The 22,284-nt window shown below is 40.7% G+C and overlaps 1 protein-coding gene across 2 annotated transcripts in view; it reads left to right on the forward strand.

The window, feature by feature from the left end:
* The first annotated feature begins 13,390 nt into the window (after positions 1–13,390).
* KCNT2 (potassium sodium-activated channel subfamily T member 2) overlaps positions 13,391–22,284 on the forward strand; it is a 436,080-nt gene continuing 427,186 nt past the window's right edge. For both annotated transcript variants that reach the window (XM_056110603.1, XM_056110604.1), the window contains exon 1: positions 13,391–13,503. In XM_056110603.1, coding sequence (XP_055966578.1) covers positions 13,409–13,503 — 95 coding nt within the window. In that variant the 5' untranslated portion in view covers positions 13,391–13,408. The remainder of the gene's footprint in view (positions 13,504–22,284) is intronic.

A 22,284-nucleotide genomic window follows, 5' to 3' on the forward strand; every position in this document is an offset into this window, starting at 1 on the left:
TTTTACTTTTCATCCTTATAAATTTCTAAGTAAAAGAGATCAATAAGTTTATGACAATATTTCAAATTAAATTAAGTCATTTCAATCATCAGTAACAGTTGTCTTGCTACTTGCCTTGCACATGTTGAACCCAGGTTCATTTCGGCTACCACATAGAAAGCCACAAACCCCCACCAGAAATGATACCTGAGAGCAGTCTCAAGAGTAATTCCTGAGTACCACTCTGTGTGGTCCCAAAACCAAATAAAACCCAACGATCTTCCTCAAAGAAGTTCACCTGAGAATGTTCCTATTAAATCTCCATATAAGGCTCGGACAAAATTCTATTTGAATTTGCACGCTTAACCCAGCTAAGTAAGACAAATGCACATGCATCTATACTTATAACGTTAAAAACTATTTAAACGTGCAATGAAATTTTTCAGAGTTGGAGCTGCAAAATCTAGGTAATTATTTGAACAATTATCTGATAATACCCAGTGGTGATCAAGGCTTACTCCTGGCTCTGAGCTTGGCTGGAATCCAAGCTCTTGGATTCAATTAAAAGCAAGGAAAGTAACTTACTCTCTGTACTATCTCTTGTGTCCTCTGTTTTTCTGTTCCTTTTCATTAAATATTTTTGTATTTGGGGGCCATACCTAATATTGCTCAGTACTTACTCCTAGTTGTCGGTTTAGATATGACTCTTAGAGGTGGTTTGGAAACTATTTTGGTGCCAGGCACTAAACTGGGCTTTACTATGAGCAAGGAAAGCACATTAACCTCTGTACTCTCTGGCAATCTTTACATTTTAAAACATATTACAGAAAATTTTGATTTTGATTATGTACTCTCAACCAGGAAAATTTTGCAATCTTATGAGCAGAACCCATCAATATGGTGTTTCCAATCAAAAGGAAAGTGGAGAAATATGTAATAAAGTACAGAATGCTACCTGTTTTAAAAATAATAATAGATAAATAATTGGTGATATAATAGCTTTTAAAAAATCAGTGGTAAGTAGGTGTCTTCTTTGGGTTGAGTGAAGAAAGAGTATTCTTTCATGAAGTGATAATGAAGCTCAGAGAAAGACAGAAAAAAAGGAGAAAGAATTCAGGGAAAAGCAAAAAGAATGAGAAATCCTTTCGGTGGAGAAAACCTTATCTTTCAAACTTGTGCTTTTTTGGGTGGTGGCTAGGTGATTTGGGCCACAATCTGGAGTGCTCAGGGTTTATATCTAGCTCTGCATTCAAAATCATTCCTGGCAGACTCTACCACATGGGTATAAGGGATTCAACCTGGGTTGACTGCATGCAAGGGAAATGTTCTACCCACATACTATTACTTTGTCTCATCAAATTTGTAAATCATTTATTTTTAGAATTGTTATAAATTTCTTCTTTTTTCTTTTATTTTTTGGGTCACTCCCGGGATTGCACAGGGGTTACTCCTGGCTCATACACTCAGGAATTTCTCCTGGCGGTGCTTGGGGAACCATATGGAATGCTGGGAATTGAACCTGGGTCCATTATGTGCACGGCAAATGCCCTACCTGCTGTGCTATCTCTCCAGTCCCTAGAATTGGTATAAATTTCTTAATACCTGCACCGTAATAGTTACATTGCAGTACTAGTTAATCTTTTTTTAATATAGAAAGGTGTATTAAAAAGAAGAGTAAGTGAAGGAAACATCCAAAGTAGGGAAAAACTTAGTATAGGACTAACTTCTGCAGGATTTATTTTTCATACTTGTAATTTCTTGTACTTGAAGTGTGACAAAGATTCATTTAAATATCACACATTCAGTCTCTTATTCACTGGCTGACAGTCATTGATTATCCACTGTTTATGGTGTCTATGGATGAATTGGGTAATCATTACTTGCTATAAAATTTGGAAATTGCAAGGGTGTGGGTAGAGCAAAAATCCTGAAGGAAATATCCCTTATTCTATCGATGAGCAGGATTTTGACCATGAACAACAAAAGGTTGGAACAATTTAGAGTTAAAACTGGAATTTTCAAAACCCATTAGAGCTTTGGTCCTCAAATACTATATTTATATAACTTTTTCATATATATATTAAAAGTTGAGTTGGATGAGCTTGGATGAGCCTCACGCATAAAAGAACTGGCAGAGCAACCCAGGTGTGTGGGACCCGGGGCTGAGATCTCCAAGCGTGCACAGTTTGGGACTGGACCTGCCAGTAGCTAGACAGTTACACCCACCAACTACCTTGGAACCCCAACAACGGCCAGGATCCAGAGATTATCACACCAAGCTCCTGGGAGCTTTTTACTTACATTCATTTAATTTTTCAGGGTACCTTAAATATCCCACCCATACGGCAGAGCCTGGCAAGCTATCCGTGGTCTATTTGATATTTGATATGCCAAATCCAGTAAAAAAAATGGATCTCATTCCCCTGGCCCTCAATACAGCAGAGTCGAAAAGGATATGGAAGGAGAGGCTGATAAAATGCTAAGGCAGAAATAGGTTGCCAAAACGAAGAAAGACAAAAATGATTGTCTCTACTTTTAATGCACGTACGTTGGCATCTGATGCATCCATCGAGGACCTGATGGTACAAGCGCAAAAGATCAAGTACAACATCATTGGTCTGACCGAAACGAAAAGACATCAATCACATCACGCCGTTTTTGACACTGGAGAAGAACTGTTCCTTGGAACAAGTGACAAAAGAGGCGTCCGTGGTGTTGGTATCCTTGTCAAAACAAACTGAGCCATGAACATTGATTCATTAGAATGCCTAATAACCCGAATCGGACGATTACACTTGAATAGATGTGGCTCACTGCCGGCAGTTTCTATCTTTGTTGTCTATGCACCAACATCCAATTATGGTGAAAGAGAAATTGAGAAGTTCTACATGGAGCTAGAGAAGTTCTATAAAGAAGATCACACCTTCTACAAGATCATTGTTGGTGATTTTAATGCCAAGATAGGACCAAGAAGATCAGCCGATGAATTCCACATCGAGACCCATGGCCTAGAATGGAACGAAACAGGGTGACAGACTGTCAGAGTTCATCATGTCAACCAAGACCTTCCACAGTAACTCACAGTTCCAAAAGGCTGAATCTAAACGTTGGACATGGGAGTCTCCCGGTGGATGGTTCCACAATGAAATAGACCATATCATATTAAATGGGCGGTTTTGCCTAACCAATGTTGCTGTTGTCCCAAAATTCCAAATGGGATCGGACCACCGTCTCCCTCGTGAAAAATTCTACCTCACAGAAGAAGGAGAAAAGAATGCAAAGTTTAAGAAGAGAACTCCCAGAACGACCACCAACTGGGAGCTCTTTGGCTCTGTTGCGGCAACATGGGAAGATGCTCTCATTGACAACATTGGTGAGGAATACGATCGAATGATTCAGCACCTCCATAATTGTGCGAGGAATGCCAAGAGAGAGATAACGACAAAAAAACGCCTTCCATCGAACACTCTTGAACTTATTCACCAACGTGGCTTGGCACATGACTCAGGCTACCGCAAGCGAATGTCCAAGCTGGCAAAACAATGCAGAGAAGCCATCAAGGATGACCTCAAAGACAGGGGAGCAGTGGTGCTGGTAGATGTGGCAGAAGCCGGGAAAAGCATTCATAATGACCGCCTGTCCTTCACCAACTACAAGACCAAGATGACTGCCCTCCTACATCCTGACGGATCTGTCACATCTTCCAGAAGGGCAATGGAGAAGATTATTCATGACTTCTACTCAGATCTCTTTAATAGCCACGTCCACTTGCCCACATACCACATTCCACATGATGGATATGTCATTCCCAATGTTCTCCCTTACGAAATCTAACATGCCATCTCATCGGTAAAGAAACAAAGAGCACCTGGCCCAGACAAGATCAGACCTGAACACCTGAAGAACTTACCATCATTACTCATCAATACACTGGCTCAGCTCTTCACACGCTACCTGTCTGAATGCAAAGTTCCATCCCAGTTGAAAACCAGCAGGACTGTACTACTGTACAAGAAGGGAGACATCCACGACATTGGCAACTATCGCCCAATCTGCCTATTGTCTGTCATCTACAAACTATTCACTCGAGTCATCCTGAATAGGATTAGAGAACACTAGATGAAGGACAGCCATGTGAACAAGCTGGATTCTGAAAAGGATTCAGTACCATCGACCGTATCCACACGATTACTAAGCTCATTGAGGTTTTTCAGGAGTTCAAGATGCTGCTCTGTCTAATGTTCATTGATGTAAAGAAGGCCTTTGATTCTATTGAGACAGAAGAGGTCATAGAATCCCTAGCCAATCATGGCGTACAAACTCAATACATCAGTATCCTTCGTGAGTTCTATTATGGATTCACTACCAGGATCTCACTATTCTACAAAGAAGTAATCATCCATGTCAAGAGAGGGGTTCGGCAGGGTGATACCATTTCCCCAAAACTCTTCAGTGCCACCCTTGAGAACATCATGCGACGACTGGAATGGGAAAGAATGGGAGTGAAAATAGATGGTCCGGCAACTACACCACCTCCGCTTTGCTGATGACATCATTCTAATAACACCAAACATCAGCCAAGCAGCACAAATGCTGACCGACTTCGACCTTGAGTGTGGAAAGGTCGAACTACAGCTGAATCTTATGAAGACAATGAGAAACAGCCTCGTTCCTGATGCTCCATTCGCTCTCAATGGAACCACCATCTCTGAATGCAACAGTTATATATACCTAGGTTGAGAAATCAACATGGTGAATGACCTGGCACCTGAGTTGTGCAGGGGGAAGAGAGCGGCTTGGAATGCCTTCAAGAGCATTGAAGAAATAACTAAGAGGACAAAGAACCTCCAACTATGAGCACATCTCTTTGATTCCACTGTTCTTCCTGCATTACCATATGCCTCAGAGACCTGGGCCCTATGAAAACAGGATAAGAACGCTATTCGGATCTCTCAAAGAGGAATCGAAAGAGCTATGCTTGGAATATCACGATTCAGTCAAATGAGAGATAGAATCCGGAGTTCTGATCTCCGTCAATGCTCAAGAATCTGGGACGCTGTCTCATTTGTCAAGGCATCAAAAATCAGATGGGCTAGACCCGTAATGAGGTTTACAGACAACCACTGGACTAGACCCATTACTGACTGGACTCCACGGGACGTCAAAACATCACGTGGACGCCCACCTACAAGATGGTCACACTTCTTCGTCAAGACCTTGAATGATTGGTTTGAGTCTCTGCATATTCCTAGAACGAACAGATGCCATTGGGCTACGCTAGCACGCAACAGGGATGAATGGAGACATTACTGGCACCCGCTCGAGTAATTTGATGAATAACGGGAGATCGAGTGATCTAGTGATGCTTCAGAGTGCCTGGGTCAAGTTTAGCATTATATCAATCTCCCTTATGCATAAAATCTTATCAATTACAGTATTGTAAACCATAGTCTGTAGAATAAAATAAAAAATAAATCTCCCTTGTCCTTCATGCCCTACCGAGGTCATGAGTTGCCCCCCACAAGCGGTTCCTTGGCACGGCCATGGTTCCAGAGGCAGAAAGACTTAGTCCAGAGCCCAGTAGCTTTCAGAAGAAAAGTGAATGGATCATGCATTAAACTATGGCGACATGCCATAGGGAGGGAAAGGATGTTACTCCCTTCCGCCTTTTCCCCCCCTGGCAGTAAGTGTGCCACTGCCTCAGAGCTTATAGGAAAGCCAGGTACGAGCCGGCGATGACAGGGCAACTGCAGTTTCATGGGAAAGCGGGTCAGTACCGGCATGTCCTTCACGCCCTACCGAGGTCACGAGTTGCCCCCCATGAGCGGCTCTCTGGCACGGTCATAACACCAGACACAAAGAAACCAATCTCGTAATTATCTGGCTCTTTGCAGAAATCCAAAATCGTGACCGCATGACATTATATGATTCTCATAACCAGCTATAGGAAACAAAATATTTCACAATCCCTTTTCAGCAATTCTGAATGTTTGGGGGGGGGGGGAATTCCAAGCTATAATGGTGCAACTTTTGTCGAAATAATGAATGTAATCAATGTAGAGAAGAGTTAAGCAGAAATCATCTGCCTCATAGGCATTGGAGGGGTGGGAGGGTGGGTATACTGGGGTTCTTGTTGGTGAAAAATGAGTACTGGTGAAGGGAGAGGTGTTTGATCATTGTATGACTGAGACTTAAACTTGAAGGCTTAGTAACTTTTCCCACAGTGATTCAATAAATAAATATAAAAAGAAAAATAAATAAATAAATAAATTAAGGTGGAGTCCATACCCAATTCAATCAGCTAATCAGCAGCTGAATAAATAGCAGTACTCCCACAATAAATAAATAAATAGATAAATAAATAAATAAATAAATAAATAAATCTCCCTTTGACACTCTGCTTTCTCTCCCCAAATTCCTCTGGAGGGTTTTGGAGCAGATCAATGGAGTTAAGTGCTATCAGTGAGTGGTATTGAGTAAGAGGTGAGTTTACTGAGAACTGTGGGGAGAGGGAAGGAAGTAAGAGGATGGAGCACATTCCTATAAATATAATTATACATATAGCTAAACACTGTCTCCTGTCAAATTTCCAGGTATGGTTTCCACATATAGTACACCTCTAAGGCAAGTCTTTTTTTTAGCGTGACAAAATCAGCACAAGTATTAGATAAATTGTCTTAATTATTCAGATAACTTCATATTTTATTTACCTATGTCTTTTAGGCAGCATTGGGGAGTATATGCGATATTTGGCTTCTTTATTTTCTTTCTACTGCTTCCTCTTTTTAGTGTTCCTGAAATAAAAATTGCTCTGTTCATGTAGTTGAACATGTTTAGAATATAGGTTTTTGTTACAATTTTTTTTGTTCCCACAGAGAGAATCTATTTTAGATTGTATCAAGGGTAAGAGAATAAGATCAATCAAGAATATAGAGAAACAAACAAATGTCTTTTTACACTGGTAGAATTCCCTATGGCTTTGCTCCAATCACTGTGACTCATCTTTGGCCCCAGGCTTAGGCTTCACACATCTCTTCTCTCATGAAACCAAGAATCTGGTGCATTGATCTTTCTTCATCTTTAACTGTCACTCCTTTATTGATGCCCCTTAATTTGTTAACCTGATCAGAATTTGCACCTGGTATTGAGACCCGAATATTTGAAACTTCTCAGCTTCTCCATTTGACTTTTTGATAAAAAGTTCAAAATGAAATTGCTTTCTCACTCATGCTGAATTTTGTATCCTCATCTCATCAATTCAACCCCGAATTCTGAGAAGAGCTCATTGATCTTTCACCCTTTATTAAATTTCACAATCTTTAAATTTTCATGTTCTTTTCATACTCTTCACTGAATCCCTGTAAATCTGTTTTTGACTTTCTATTTGTACTTTAGTCTCTTCTTAACAAATAGCCATTGCACCTGGAATGCTCATCAAACTATTCCCTTCTTTCATATTTACCTTCTCCACCAGTCAGCTATGTACACAGCTACCTTGGTAAAATCATGCGCTGGGCTTTGGTACAATTCATCACTATTTTCAAGTTGAAACCTAAACTTAGTATGGCCAAAGGGGCCTTCTAGATAGGATCTGTTGAAATGCAGATTTCTTGGGTGTCTATCTCCCTACTGCTTTCTCTCTCCCTGTTCTCTTTCCTTCATAAATGCACCCTCACCCCCAGCTTCGACTACATAGAACTCTGCACGTACTGGACTCTGCCATTCCTTTCTTACATCTTTTATTGGTACCTGATTACAGACTTACCCTGCTTTCTGAAAATAGGGTGTGTCTCTGAAACCTTTCAAAAGTTGAAATAGCCTAAAGAAAGGATGTCATTTCATGAATTAGTGAAGAAAGTTTTATAGCATTCTCTGACCTCCAAGTTGATGTCAAATAATACCAAATGATACATAAAACCTAAAAGCATGAGACCTCTAGTAAACACAGGAATAGATGATAAAGACACACCTGTATAATGGGGCTTTTGGAAAGTCTGTTTGTGGCACTCAGGGCGCCACTGCCTTTAGAATGACTGCCTCTATCTCGTTCTTTCTCTTCAGTCAAAGGTTGTATAAATGTCAACTCCCCCAGAAAGTCTTCCCTGATTTTTTTAATCCAGAAAACTTAGCAGCATTACTAATTACTACTGCAACCTACATGCTACCTAGATGCTATACCTTACATGCTAGTTTACAACCTACAAGCTAGTTTAGCTGCTTAAGTCCTCCTAGACCTATTTTTTCCCAACCCATTTGACTATGAGAAGCTCTGTGAAGAGTAACCACTTAATAAACTAAAAGAGAGAATATGTATTTATTTAGTGCTTAATGATATTACCAGCACAGTTGTGGATTCTATCATCTTGATACTCCTACACATACAATGCATCTATGAAGTAGCCTAGCACATAGAAAGTATGTTTTAAATTCCTTTCTAAATTGTTTTGTAAGGTTATATACACTATCATTAACAGTATAGAAAAGCTGGTTTATAGTTTTATATGTAATAGGAATTTTGAGTTTGAGGTAAAAACTATTCTTTGATTGCAGCTATGTTCATAATTCACACACTAATTTCAATAAATTGTTTTTTAGTTAATAAAATCATTCTTTACCCATGGTAAATGGTATTTCTTTTTGTGTTTAAATATTAGTAGAAATAATAATGTACTGAAAATTAGAAACCTAAAAAAAAATCCTCATTTTTCCCCCATTAAGGAAAAGTCAAACTATATCCTCACACATATCTTTTAGCAAAAAAAAAGAGTATTTTTAAACAAGGGAATTAGTCTTCTAACTGATCCTAATTCTTGACATTTTCTATGAAATTGGAGATTAAAAGTGCACAGTGGAAAAAGGAAACCAAAAAGAGACAAATAGGAAAATATATACCAGCAGGAAATGACATGGCATGGCATATACAGAAGAAGAAGAAGAAGAAGAAGAAGAAGGAGGAGGAGGAGGAGGAGGAGGAGGAGGAGGAGGAGGAGGAGGAGGAGGAGGAGGAGGAGAAAGGCAGATGACAGGTGGAAGAACTAAAAGTCAAAATTAATGACAAAACTTAAAATTGCTGGCTAGGGGGCTGGAGCCATAGTACAGCAGGTAGGGCGTTTTCCTTGCACATGGCCGACCCGGGTTTGATTCATAACATCCCACATGGTCCCCCAAGCACCTCCAGGAGTAGTTCCTGAGTGCATGAGCCAGTAGTAACGCCTGTGAATCGCCGGGTGTTATTAAAAATTCTTTTTCTGGCTATAAAAATCTGAAAAGAAAATATAAAGAGGAGCAAATGGGGTCTTCCAATGATAAAGTTTCCATGTCTAACAATTGCGAAGCTTTAAGAAACCCAGGATGGCCCATCTTATGATGCATGACTTTAATTATTTTTCCTAAATTTGTGAGATTCTTTAATTTAACATCTACTTTTTAAGACACACAGAGAATCAAAGCATCCCTAATAAAATGAACCTCAAAGGACTTGGGTGACTCCTGACGATATTATGAACCATTCGTACCCTTCACAGTGGTTTTATGACTCCATTGGCTGAGCAGGATTTAATTTATTTATTTGTTTTTTAATGTATTTGTTTTCTCTTAAACTGGTATCTGTGAACTAACAGGCAAATCACTGTATCACTGTATCACCGTCATCCCATTGTTCATGGATATATCTGAGCGGGCTCCAGTAACATTTCCATTTGTCCCAGCCCTTAGATTTTATTTTATTTTAGCTTATTTTATTTTGCTTTTTGGGTCACACCAGGTGATGCACAGGCTCATGCACTCAGGAATTGCTCCTGGCAGTGCTCGGGGGACCATATGGGATGCTGAGAATCATCCCGGGTCAGCTGCGTGCAAGGCAAACACCCTACCCGCTGTGCTATTGCTCCAGTCCCCAGCCCTTAGATTTTAGCAGCTTCTCCTTACTCATCTTTCCCAATGAAACCCAAACTGCCATATTGGAGGCTCTTTCAGAATCAGGAAAATGAGATCCGTTATTGTTACTGTTTTTAGAATATCGAATACCCCATGGGTAGCTTGCCAGGCTCTTGGCGTGTGGGAGGGATACTCTTGGTAGCTTGCTGGGCTCTCCAAGAGGCATATATACATACAAATATATATATGTATATATATATATATATATATATATTTCCCTCTATGTTTTGTTTCCTACTAAAAATGCAAGTAAGGCAGTAAAAAAGTAAAAGATGAGGGTACACAGCTTTCTTTGATGTGAAATGTTTGACTAATTTTTCAGGAGTCTAATATTCAATAGTCTCCTTTTTCCCCTTTATTTTTTAATAATGCCATGTTGCTCTGGCTTTTACTAATTAATAAATATTTTATATTTCTGATGCATATACAAATCAGGGCTATAATAATAAATAAAAGAGTAAACTTCATAGTTTTCTTAATAGCAGATTAGGTCCAAAATATTAGCAGACTCTTAATCAACACAGCTCCTTAAATCAACAGTGTAGTGATACAGTTTTCTCATTTGGCAAAGTGATTATAAAAATCCATGCAAAACTCCATCCAAATACAAAACTCTATCTAAAAGTGAAAACGAATGCTAAATTTAGAAGCTTTTCATGCATCTTAACACATATTTGTTGAGATTTTGCTATTTTGAAGGCACTGTGTTAACAAGATAAGCCACAGGAAGGGGGATGGATTCAAGAAAAATGCGTAGTTAATCATACAGCAGACCAAAATATAGTAAGCACTGAAAACAAAATACTCAACAGGGGTATGAAGGATTGAGAGGGAGAAGGCATTATAACTAATTGCAAGAATCAGGAAATTTAAGAGTTCTTTTTTTTTTCAAATGAATGTGGAGGACATTTGGAAGATCTTTGGAGTTAGAAAGGTTGAGTTGGTCTACTGTATTTCCTCTGCAGTTCCTCAGGTTTAAGATTCTTATCTTCTCTACTAATCCTTTTTTGATGAGTTCTTCTAAAATCTCTAACTTTCTGTGTATCCCTGTCCCCATAAAACATATTCATTTATGCCAAATTAGTCACCCTGAATCAGTCACCTCAATAAAACAATTAAACCATTACTTGGCTTCTACTCACGCAATTCTGCTCATTTCCTTGCTTACTTTGAACTAGGTTGCAATAAATACAGCAAGCTTAGTTCATTTGCAACGCCTTCCTGGAAACCCCCTACTTGAACAAGGGTGCTATCTCCTGCGTATTTCCCAGTCTCTTTTCTTGTTAATAAATCACAGCTCATATTGTATCTCTTATTTTTATTTACTTATTTATTGCTTTTGGGTCACACGGGTGATACACTGGGGGTTACTCCTGGCTCTGCACTCAGGAATTACTCCTGGCAGTGCTTAGGGGATCATATGGGATGCTGGGAATCAAACCTGGGTCATCTTTGTGCAAGGCAAACACCCTACCAGCTGTGCTATCACTCCAGCTGCCACATACTGCATTTCTTTGATGAAAAACTTGCATCACCAATCGAAAGAAGGAAATTCCTAAGGGCATGGGCCATGATGTTGATTGTTGAGTGTTTAAACTCAAGCGTTCCAGTGTCTTTCTGATGTAGGCAGGCAGGCAGATAGGGAAGGCCCCCTCCAAAGGCAATGGCAGTAAATTTCCTGGGAATAACAGCCCTGAATTTTCCAATGCCAGCCTTGCATAAAATAGGAGCTAAGACCTACCTGGTTCTAGTCTGTAACAGATCCTGAGGAGGCTGGACCCTGCTTGAACAGAAGCACCTGCAGGAACAAAAGGTCAGGAAAGGAATTTCAAAGCACATCACCACTCCCAACCCCTACTACCCTAGGCAACCTCCTTAGCAACAGACTTTTACCTAAGTAGAAAATCCCACATGGCAGCAGGTTGGAGAAACCCTATAAAGGCCACTTTGAACAAAGGGAGGATACACAACTGAGCCCATGTGCTGCTTGCGTCCACGTGGCCAGGCACATGTGGTCCTGAGCACATGTGTTGCTGGCATCTCCTCTCTTCAGATGTGTATTTTCATGCTTTCATGTCTAGTGTTGGGATGTGTGTTTAGGGGCTGTCTCTGCCCTTGGAGAAGCCTGGGTTCTCTCATGAGCACGTTACTCTCCACTCTCACCCACTTTCTCTTCCTCCTTCCCTTCAAAAGCCTTCCAAATAAAATCTGTTTTACTTCACTGCTTGTGAAGTGAGACAAGAACTCAGTATCCCTGGGCCTGGGATTGGTAGAAGTGGATGGGGAGAAAGTGACTGTCTTTCACCTCCCTTGGTGGTTTCACCTAAGCCACCCATGCGGCCCACCGGTATCATTTCTGCACCCTGGAGAAAGCTTCTCTTGGCGAAAAAAAAATTCAAACCAGTGCCAGGGCCCGTTACAACCAGGTACCATGAGCAGTGGTGGATACTAAAAATCACAATTTGGGCTCAGATTCCCATGTGACAAAACGGCTCACGCTGAAAGCTGACGCCACCTGGGAGCCCAACAGGCTGCTCAGGGTGGCCACAGTCAAGTCCGAGTGTCCATTCCTCCCTGCCTTTCAATGTGTTATCCCAACCCTCACCTGAAAAACGTTTCTCGCTCGCGGCCTAAAGTGGCCGGAGCATCTTCCCTTTGCAGGACCAGGGAAACACCTTCCAGCGTTCATAGGGTGCGGATGGAACGGAGGGGTGGAAAAAAATTGACTGTGCTGGGTTCCGAGCGGGGATTCCCTCTCTAGGAACGTGCGATCCGCACCCCGCCACCCATGCAGAATGCCGCCCCGCAGAGAAGCCGGGGTAACCTGGGACCCCGGCGGACCCGCGCTTGCCCTGGGCTCCAAGGGGAGGGTCGCGAGCCCGGGACTCCGCTCGCCCCCATTGGCTGTCCCCGGGCACCTCCGTGCCGTCACTGCTATGCTAATGAGGGGGCGTCCCATTGGCTCGGCCTGCAGCCGGGAGAGCCGGGCTGGCCGCGTCCGGGACCACCCGAGCCCCGCGGGCTTGGCTGCGCCCCTGCTCGGCCGCCCGCGTCGCGCCAAGCGTCGGAGCAGCCGGCCGCGCGCCCAGCCACCCTCGCGTCCCCCTTTCTAGGCACCGCGCGTCTCTCCCGGCCAAGTAACTTTTGCATTCCCGCCTCCCCCTAGTCCCGGGGACCAGAGGCGGCGCCGAGCCTGGGGGCGGTTCCCTGGCAGCGCCGATCCCCGGCGGAGCCAGACTTTTGCTCCTGGTCTGGGTTTGCATCATCCCCAGCGCACCCTCGGGAGGCAGGAGCCTGCCCCCTTGAAGCCTCGGCTTCCGGCGCCCGGCAGCCCCCTCCCCTCCCCAGGCCCCTTCCCCTGCCACCACTCGCTCGGGCACTGCAGTTTTAGGTCCCCCCACCCCTCAACCCCCACCTCCATCCACCACCACCCAGCCCTCTTTCCCTTCTCTCCTCCATTTGTTGATCGATGTTTCCCACTCTTTGAGAGAGGATGGTTGATTTGGAAAGCGAAGTGCCCCCTCTACCTCCCAGGTACAGGTTTCGGGATTTGCTGCTGGGGGACCAAGGATGGCAGAACGATGACAGGTGAGTGGTGGGTTGCACGGCGGTTCCATAAATAGGGAGATGGGGAAGCTGAATGGGGGGAGAGCAGGGAGGGGAGAAGAGGGAACCCGAGACGGAAGGGACTCTGTCTCTCCATTTTGACTCTAGAGCAATTGCTAGATCTCGGGGAACTCTTTGCCTTTGGACTTTCTTTTCCTCGCAATGCATTTGTTGCGTTGTTCATTTGTCTGTTTGAGCTTTCCTGGGCTGTGCGTAAGGCTGGAATGAGAGGTACATCGCATCCAAATGACACGCAATGACAGTGTCAAACGATTTCAGCTGCCCCCCCACCCCCATCCCCTGAGGTGTCCTTAACCAAATTCGAAAATGTATGCAAGTTGTTTGAAGAAGCACATTAGAAACTTAAAATCCTCTACACCTATTTACTTATTTTTTTTTTTCAGCGTTGCCTTGTTTGGATGTTCCGAGAATTTTAGGCTCTTTGAACATTTGGAGTTGAAGGTAGACAGTTGGTTTCAATACGTAACAGGTAGTTAGGAAAAATGACAATATTTGCAATGGAAAATACTTTGAATACATAACTGTGACCCAAAATAATGGTGTTTGCATGGCATGATCCAAACTTTTCATATTAATGTCTTTTTCATCTGGTATGTGTGTCAAAATTAAAGCTATGTTAGAGTATTTGTTATTAGCAAAATATTATTTTAGAGTTATATCTCAAGCATCACTGCATTGCTCAAACTTTTGAAATTCCTCCAGCTATTTTAATCTTGTGATTAAAAAGGGAACCAGTTTATGTTTCACTAAATTTAGTATTTTCTGGAATGGTCATTTCATGTATCACATGGCACATTTCTTGCTTTAAAATAATATAGGTATAATAACCAGGTTCCTAATTCAATTGAAATGTTTCTTTAAAGTTCAGTTTGGTATTGATGTTCTGCTTTAATTATATTAAAAGTCCATTATTGGTCTCATGAAAAAGTCCCCCCTATTCACCATGGGATAATACTCTTAGTTTTTCTCACCATCTCAAGTCCCAGTACCAATTTCTATCCTTAAAGCCCAGGGGATTTTATCTTGTCATCAATTGTGGGCTTTCCTTTGATCTCATATTAGGAATTGAAGACGCTCTGGATGTTTATGGAAGATAATATATCAATTTAATATTTTCTCTTTGGGAAAATATGTATAGTGGCTAAAAATGAGAAGAGCCAATATAACTGAATTGTCACTAGTATTTGGAAAATACTAGTGTTTAGGTTGATTGAAGATGCACATTTGTAAAACCTGATTATTCTGTATTAACCTAGTTAAATGATTTATCAAGTGCAGGGTGGTGTATGTAATAATTGAATATAATTTGTTTTTCCAGGACTTTGGTGCCATTATATGGAATAGAAGTTTTCATTTTAAAAAGCATGTGATAGATTGGATACATAGAAGATAGAGAGTATATTTTCAGTTTGGATTTGGTGATGAAAATTTAAAAGAAATCCAAAATATTCATTGCTTTATGGTTTCCCTACTTAGTCTAAGGATGCAACAAATAAATACTTAAATGATTAAGAATTGGGGTGAGGGGGTGAAATTCAGTGATCTGTAGTAGAGGGATATTGGTACTTTGCTGATGGATATAATGAAGTGATGATATTTAAGGGAGGTGTGAAACTTTAACTCTAAAGCATATACAACCTTGTAAACTTCAATAAAAATGGAAAAAAAAAACCAACATTTTTCTTCAATACTATAAAAATGACTCATTGCCTTATTGAAAGGTATGTACATTTATTTCTTTTTATAGCCCTCATTTAATTTGAAAAATTTTTTTAGCTACCTTAATTTTCAATGCAGTTGACATTAAGTTTCCATGCCCACTGTGTTTGATTCCATGCTCTTCCACCAGAGTGTACATTTAGTTCAAAATGCTTATAATAGCCCAACTTTATTTTAAAATGCAGGCCATACTTGCTGTTAATAGCAGGTATTTAAAATTTAAAAAATTTTACATGTGTTTTTAAAGATTGACTACTTTTATGGCTTCTTGAAAAATTATTCAGCTTTGGTTGTTCCCCCCCACCCGCCTCGCTCCTTTATTTTAAATCTTTGGGAAAAATGGCCTTCGTATAACGGGGACCCACATTTCAGTATTTTGCTTATTTGTTCACTAGCTCAGTGACCATGTCCAAGTCACTGAGCTATTCTGAGATTCCCTAGCTTAATTTCTTAAGGCACAAGTCTTAAATCTAGTTAGCACTAAGCTCTGTCTGGTGCTATGCACTAACTGTGCTCTATGTGCCGTATATGCGTACCTGTGTGTGCATACAAAAGGTGTGCATGTATATGAATTAATCCCTGTGTATTAAACTGTGCTATATGTTATCACAGTCAATCCTCATACAACCCCTCAATAAGTGAGTGGGTAGTTATTTTAGTAAAGAAGAAACTAAATTGTTGGTAAATTAAATTCTTGTCTTAGTACATGATCACATGGGACTTGAGCTTAGTTTGACTCATATTTCTCAAGAAGTTTCTAAGTCCTTTCTGCTTAATTTATTTGGATTTAAAAGAATAATTTCACAGCATATAGAGCACTTTGGGTGCTCATTAAGTGTTCCCTTTCTTTGATTTTCAGTATACGATACTTTTAATTTTCTTCACATTCCTAAATTCATAGGCATTAAGTCAAGTCATCCTTTTTGTCTGGAATATGGTCATTAATGCTGCTTTGCTTATAATTCTAACTATAATGCTATCATCATCAGTTACATCATTGACAAGTCCTAAGGAATAGAGGAAGTACTCTTGTATGTAGAAATCACTTGTTTCTACCAAAAGATATGTTTAGGTTTCTGCCCATATTCTCTAGACTATTTTCTCGGAACCTTCTCTGCTTGTGGGTTTTTTGTTGTTTTTCTCTAGGCTCAAGAGTATAAGACATTAGCTTGGAGAAGTGCCACAAAGTAACAGGAATTGTTAGAGAAATATAAGCTTCCCAGTGACATGGTTGGGATCATTTGAAGCATGTTCAGACTGTCTTTTGGGACTGAGGTTCGGGTGCCTATAGTGGTAACTGGTTCAATATTGCAAACTTTACAGACTTCCTCCTCACTTTCTTACTGTTTCCCCCCGCCCCAAGTCAATTCTTAAATAATTAAGATTAATTTAAGGACAACTCTTCGAGATGATGGAGGAATTATATGATGGAATTTCGAAAGCTTTAAGAATTATAAATTATACTTTTGTAGGCCATAGATGAAGTGGCATGTGAAAATGAGTAAGGCATATAATAAATATATAAAGAAGTATGTTTCTGTTTTTTTTTAAATTTTTATTAGTGAAATACCATGAGGTACAGTTTTAGACTTACATATTTTTGAGTTTCAATTATACAATGATCAAATACCCATCCCTCCACCAGTGCCCATTTTCAACCACTATGGATCCCAGTAACCATCCCACCCCCATCACCCCCATACCACTTTGCCTTGGTGGAAGAGCATTCCCTTTTGTTCTCTCTCTCCTTTTGGGTGTTGTGGTCTGCAAAAGAGGCATTGAGTGGCAATCATGTTCGGTCCATCGTCTACTTTCAACATGCATCTCCCATCCTGAGAGGATCCTCCCAACACCCTTTATTTGGTGTACCCTTCTCTATCTGAGCTGCCCTTTCCCCTAGAATGCCCAGCTGGCCTCTAAGCCATGGAGTAATCCTCCTGGTACTGATCTCGGCTATTCTTGGGTATTAATCTCCTATTTTGTTACTTTATGTCCCCCAGATGAATGCAATCTTGCTATGTCTATACCTCTCTTTCTGACTCATTTTGCTTAGCATGATACTTTCCATGTTGTACCACTTGTATGTAAATTTCATGACTTCATCTTTTCTAACAGCTACATAGTACTCCATTGTGTAGATGTACCAAAGTTTCTTTAATCAGTCATCTGTTCTTGGGCACTCAGGTTTTTTTCAGATTCTGGCTATTGTAAAGAGTGCTGCAATGAGCAAACAAGTGCAGATGTCACTTCGACTATACTTTTTTGCCTCTCTGGGATATATTCCCAGGAGTGGTATTGCAGGGTCAAATGGGAGCTCAATTTCTAATTTTTTGAGAATCGTCCATACTGTTTTCCAAAAGGGCTGAACCAGTCGGCATTCCCACCAGCAGTGAAGGAGGGTCCCTTTCTCGCCACATCCGCGCCAGCACCGGTTGCTTTTGTTCTTTTGGATGTGGGCCAGTCTCTGAGGTGTGAGATGGTAGCTCATTGTGTTTTTATCTGCATCTCCCTGAAGATAAATGATGTAGACCATTTTCTCATGTGCCTCTTTGCCATTCGGATTTCTTCATTGGAAAAGTTTCTGTTCATTTCATTGCCCCATTTTTTTATGGGGTTAGATGTTTTCTTCTTGTGGAGTTCAACCAGTAATTTATATATCCTTGATATCAACCCCTTGTCAGATGTGTATTTGGCGAGTATCTTTTCCCATTCTGTTGACTGTCTTTGTATTTTATTCACTGTTTCTTTTGAAGTGCAGAAGCTTCTTAGTTTAAAATAGTCCCATTTGTCTATCTCTGTTTTCACTTGCTTGGCCAGTGGCGTGACATCTTTGAAGATACCATTAGCTTCAATGTCGTAGAGGGTTTTGCCAAATTTGTCTTTAATGTACCTTATGGATTCCGGTCTGATGTTGAGGTCATTAATCCTTTTTGATCTTACTTTTGTACATGGTGTTAGGCAGAGATCTGAGCCCATTTTTTTGTATGTAGCCGTCCAGTTTTGCCAGCACAGTTTGTTAAAGAGGCTTTCCTTACTCCACTTCACATTTCTCGCTCCCTTATCAAAGATTAGATGATCATATGATTGAGGGGAGATGTCAGTATATTCAACACTGTTCCATTGGTCTGCAGCTCTGCCTTTGTTCCAGTACCATGCTATTTTAATTATTACTTCTTTGTAGTAGAGTTTGAAGTTAGGGAGGTTGAGTTCTCCCATTTTCTTTTTCCCAAGAATTGCTATAGCTATTCGTGGGGGCTTATTGTTCCATATGAATTTCAGGACTGTTTGCTCCATTTCTTTGATGAATGTCATGGGTATACTTATAGGGATTGCAGTGAATTTGCACAATGCTTTGGGATGTATTGCCATTTTGACAATGTTAATTCTTCCGACCCATGAACGGGGGATAACTTTCCATTTTCTCATGTCCTCTTTTATTTCCTGAAGTAGCGGTTTGTAGTTTTCTTTGTACAGGTCCTGTACTTTCTTAGTTAAGCTGATTCCTAGGTACTTGATTTTCTGGCGCATAATTGTGAATGGGATTGTTTTTTTTATGTCACTTTCTTCTCTTGCACTGTTTGCATATAGGAAAGCCTTGGATTTTTGGGTATTGATTTTATAGCCTGCCACTTTACTATACAAGTCTATTGTTTCTAGAAGTTTCTTGGTGGTTGTTATAGATTTCTCTAAGTATAGTATCATATCATCTGTGAATAGTGAGAGCTTGATTTCTTCCTTTCCAACCTGAATGCCCTTAATATCTTTTCCTTGCCTAATTGCTATTGCAAGTACTTCCAGTACTATATTGAACAGCAGTGGAGAGAGTGGGCATCCTTGTCTCATCCCTGATCTTAGAAGGAAGGCTCTCAGTTTTTCGCCATTGAGGACAATGCTTGCTGTAGGCTTGATGTGGATGGCTTTAACTATATTGAGGAAAGTCCCCTCTATACACATTTTGGCTGGGGGTTTCATCATAAATGGGTGCTGGATCTTGTCAAATGCTTTCTCTGCATCTATTGATATGATCATATGCTTTTTATCTTTTCTTTTTTTGATATGATGGATTATGTTGATTGATTTCCAAGTGCTAAACCATCCTTGTATCCCTGGGATGAATCCTACTTGGTCATGTTGTATGATCTTTTTGATGAGTCGTTGGATTCTATTTGCTAGTAGTTTGTTGAGGATTGTTGCATCTGTGTTCATCAAGGATATTGGCCTGTAATTCTCTTTCTTTTTGTTATCTCTGTCTGCTTTTGGTATCAGGGTAATATTTGCTTCATAGAAACGGTTTGGAAGTGTTTTTGATATTTCAATTTCGTGGAAAAGCTTAAAGAGGTTTGGGAATAAGTCCTCTTTAAAGATTTGGAAGAATTCACTAGTGAATCCATCTGGGCCGGGAGTTTTGTGCTTGGGGAGACTTTTATTATCATTTCAATTTCGTTGATGGTGATAGGTCTGTTCAGGTATTTCAGGTCTTCTTGTTTCAGCCTTGGGAGTCTGTAGGAGTCTAGGAATTTATCCATTTCCTTGAGGTTTCCATGTTCCGTGGCATAAAGCTTCTCAAAGTACTCCCTGAGGATCCTTTGAATTTCTGTAGTTTCTGTTGTAAGGACCCCCTTTTCGTTTCTGATTCGGTTTATTAGGCTTTTCTCCCTCCCTTTCTTTGTGAGTTTTGTGAGAGGCTTATCGATCTAGTTAATTTTCTCGAAGAACCAGCTCTTGGTTTCATTGATCTTTCGGATTGTTTTTTGGGTTTCCGTCTCGTTAATCTCTGCTCTGAGTTTTATTATTTCCTTCCTCCTGTTCGGGTTGTGCTCCTTTTGTTGGTCCTTCTCCAAGCTCTTAAGCTGTGAGGTTAGGTTATTTATGTGGGCTCCCTCCTGCTTCCTGAGGAATGCTTGTAGAGCTATAAACTTTTCTCTTAACACAGCTTTTGCTGTGTCCCATAAGTTTTGGTAACTCATGTCCTCATTTTCATTCATTTCTAGGAATCTTTTGATTTCCTCTTTGATTTCCTTTCTAAGCCACTTGTTGTTCAATAGCGCACTGTTTAATTTCCAGGGGTTTGATTTAGTTTTCTGTTTTTGTGTGTGATTTACTTCTAATTTCAGTGCATTCTGGTCTGAGAAGATTGTTGATACAATCTCTATCTTCTTAATTTTATGGAGGTATGTGTTGTGGCTTAGTGTGTGGTCTATCTTGGAGAATGTTCCTTGCAGGCTTGAGAAGAATGTGTATTCAGCTTTTTGAGGATGAAGTGTCCTATCTACTAAGTCCCTTTCTTCCATTGTTTTCCTCAGATGAAGTATGTGCTTGCTAAGCTTGAGTCCGGTTGATCTATCAAGAGGTGATGAAGCGGTGTTGAAGTCGCCCACTAGTACTGTGTTGTGATTGATGTCTTTCTCCAAGTCTACGAGTAGTAGTTTTAAGTACTTTGCTGGTCCCTCATTAGGTGCATATACATTTAGTATTGTAAGTTCTTCCTGTTGTACAGATCCTTTGATCAATTTGAAATGGCCTTCACTGTCTCTTGTGACTTTCTTCACTCTGAAATCAATGTGGTCTGATATTAGGATGGCTACCCCAGCTTTTTTCTGGGAGCTGTTTGCCTGTAGGGTTGTTTTCTAGTCTTTGACTCTGAGCCTGTGTTTGCTTTGACTATTGAGATGTGTTTCTTGCAGGCAGCAGAATGTCGGGTTCAATTTTCCAATCCATCCTGCCTCTCTGTGTCTTTTAATTGGTGCGTTTAGCCCATTGACGTTGAGAGAGTTTATTGTTATGTGTTTTGTCCAATTTTTCTGTTGAATTTGGTGTATTTGAGGGTCCTGTCTTGTCTTAAAGTAGCCCATTTAGTTCTTCTTGTAACCATGGTTGTGAGTCTATGAAGTACCTGAGCTGTTGTTTGTCTGTGAAACTGTGTGTTGTTCCTCCTGTTATAAATGAAAGTCTCTTTGGGTAAAGTATTTTTGGTGAGTAATTTATTTCACTGAGCTTTTTCGCTATATTCCACCACTGTTTTTGGGTCATGAGGGTTTCATCAGACTAATCAGCTGTGAATTTTAAGGATGGTCCTTTGTAGGAAATTTCTTTCTTTGATCTTGCTGGTTTCAGAAATTTGTCTCTATCTAAGGTTTTGGTCATTTTGATCAGAATGTGTCTTGGGGTATTTTTATTCGGATTTCTTCTAGCTGGTACCCTTCGGGCCCCCTGAATGTGGTCACAAGTTCTCTTCAGCTCTGGAAACGTTGTAGCAATGATGTCTTTGACAGATTCTTCTTCATCAGGGTTTTCTTCCTGTCCCTCTTGGACTCCATTAATTCTTATGTTACCCCTCCTGGCTTCATCACGATCTTTTCTTGCCATCTGTTCCCGAAATTTGAGTCTCTTTTCCATTTTCTGCTCTTTTCTGGAGAGTCTCTGGACTTCATCTTCGAGTTCGCTGATTCTGTTCTCAGCAGCTGTTACTCTGCTGCTGAGGCCTTCCACTGAGTTTTTCAATTTGCCTACCAGGTTTTTCAGGTCTGACATTTCCTTTTGCATTTTCCTCATTTCTGCCTTCAAATCCTCTTTTATTTTATTGGCACTGCTTTCCATTGTTTCTTTTAGCTCCCTAAGCATCCTAAGTACCTCCCTTCTGAATTTCTTGTCAAAGAGGTTGTCTAACACTACAGTACTGTTGGTGTCTTCTGGGCTAGCCTCTTCAATAATAAAGTTTGGTAGGCTTTTGTGTTGCTTTACCATTATGACCAGTGTGGTTTAGACCTTCATGTTCAATGTTACTATTCTGCTTGATATTCAGAATGAATTGAGATAGGCTTAACAAATTGTTGGCTAATGTGTTTCTAGTGGTTGAGCTAACCTAGAGAAGTTTCCATCTAAGAGGGTAACTTATGGTTCCTATTGGATATGTAGTGGGAGAATAATTCGCAGCCGCATTAGCGGCTGCGGCTCCAGAAAGGGTCCCTGATGCTGGGCGCTGGTCTGTACCTTTTTGAATGAGACGAGAATGCCCGAAGCGGT

Source organism: Sorex fumeus, unplaced genomic scaffold (assembly GCF_029834395.1).
Source record: "Sorex fumeus unplaced genomic scaffold, SorFum_2.1 ptg000010l, whole genome shotgun sequence".
Classification (NCBI taxonomy): domain Eukaryota; kingdom Metazoa; phylum Chordata; class Mammalia; order Eulipotyphla; family Soricidae; genus Sorex; species Sorex fumeus.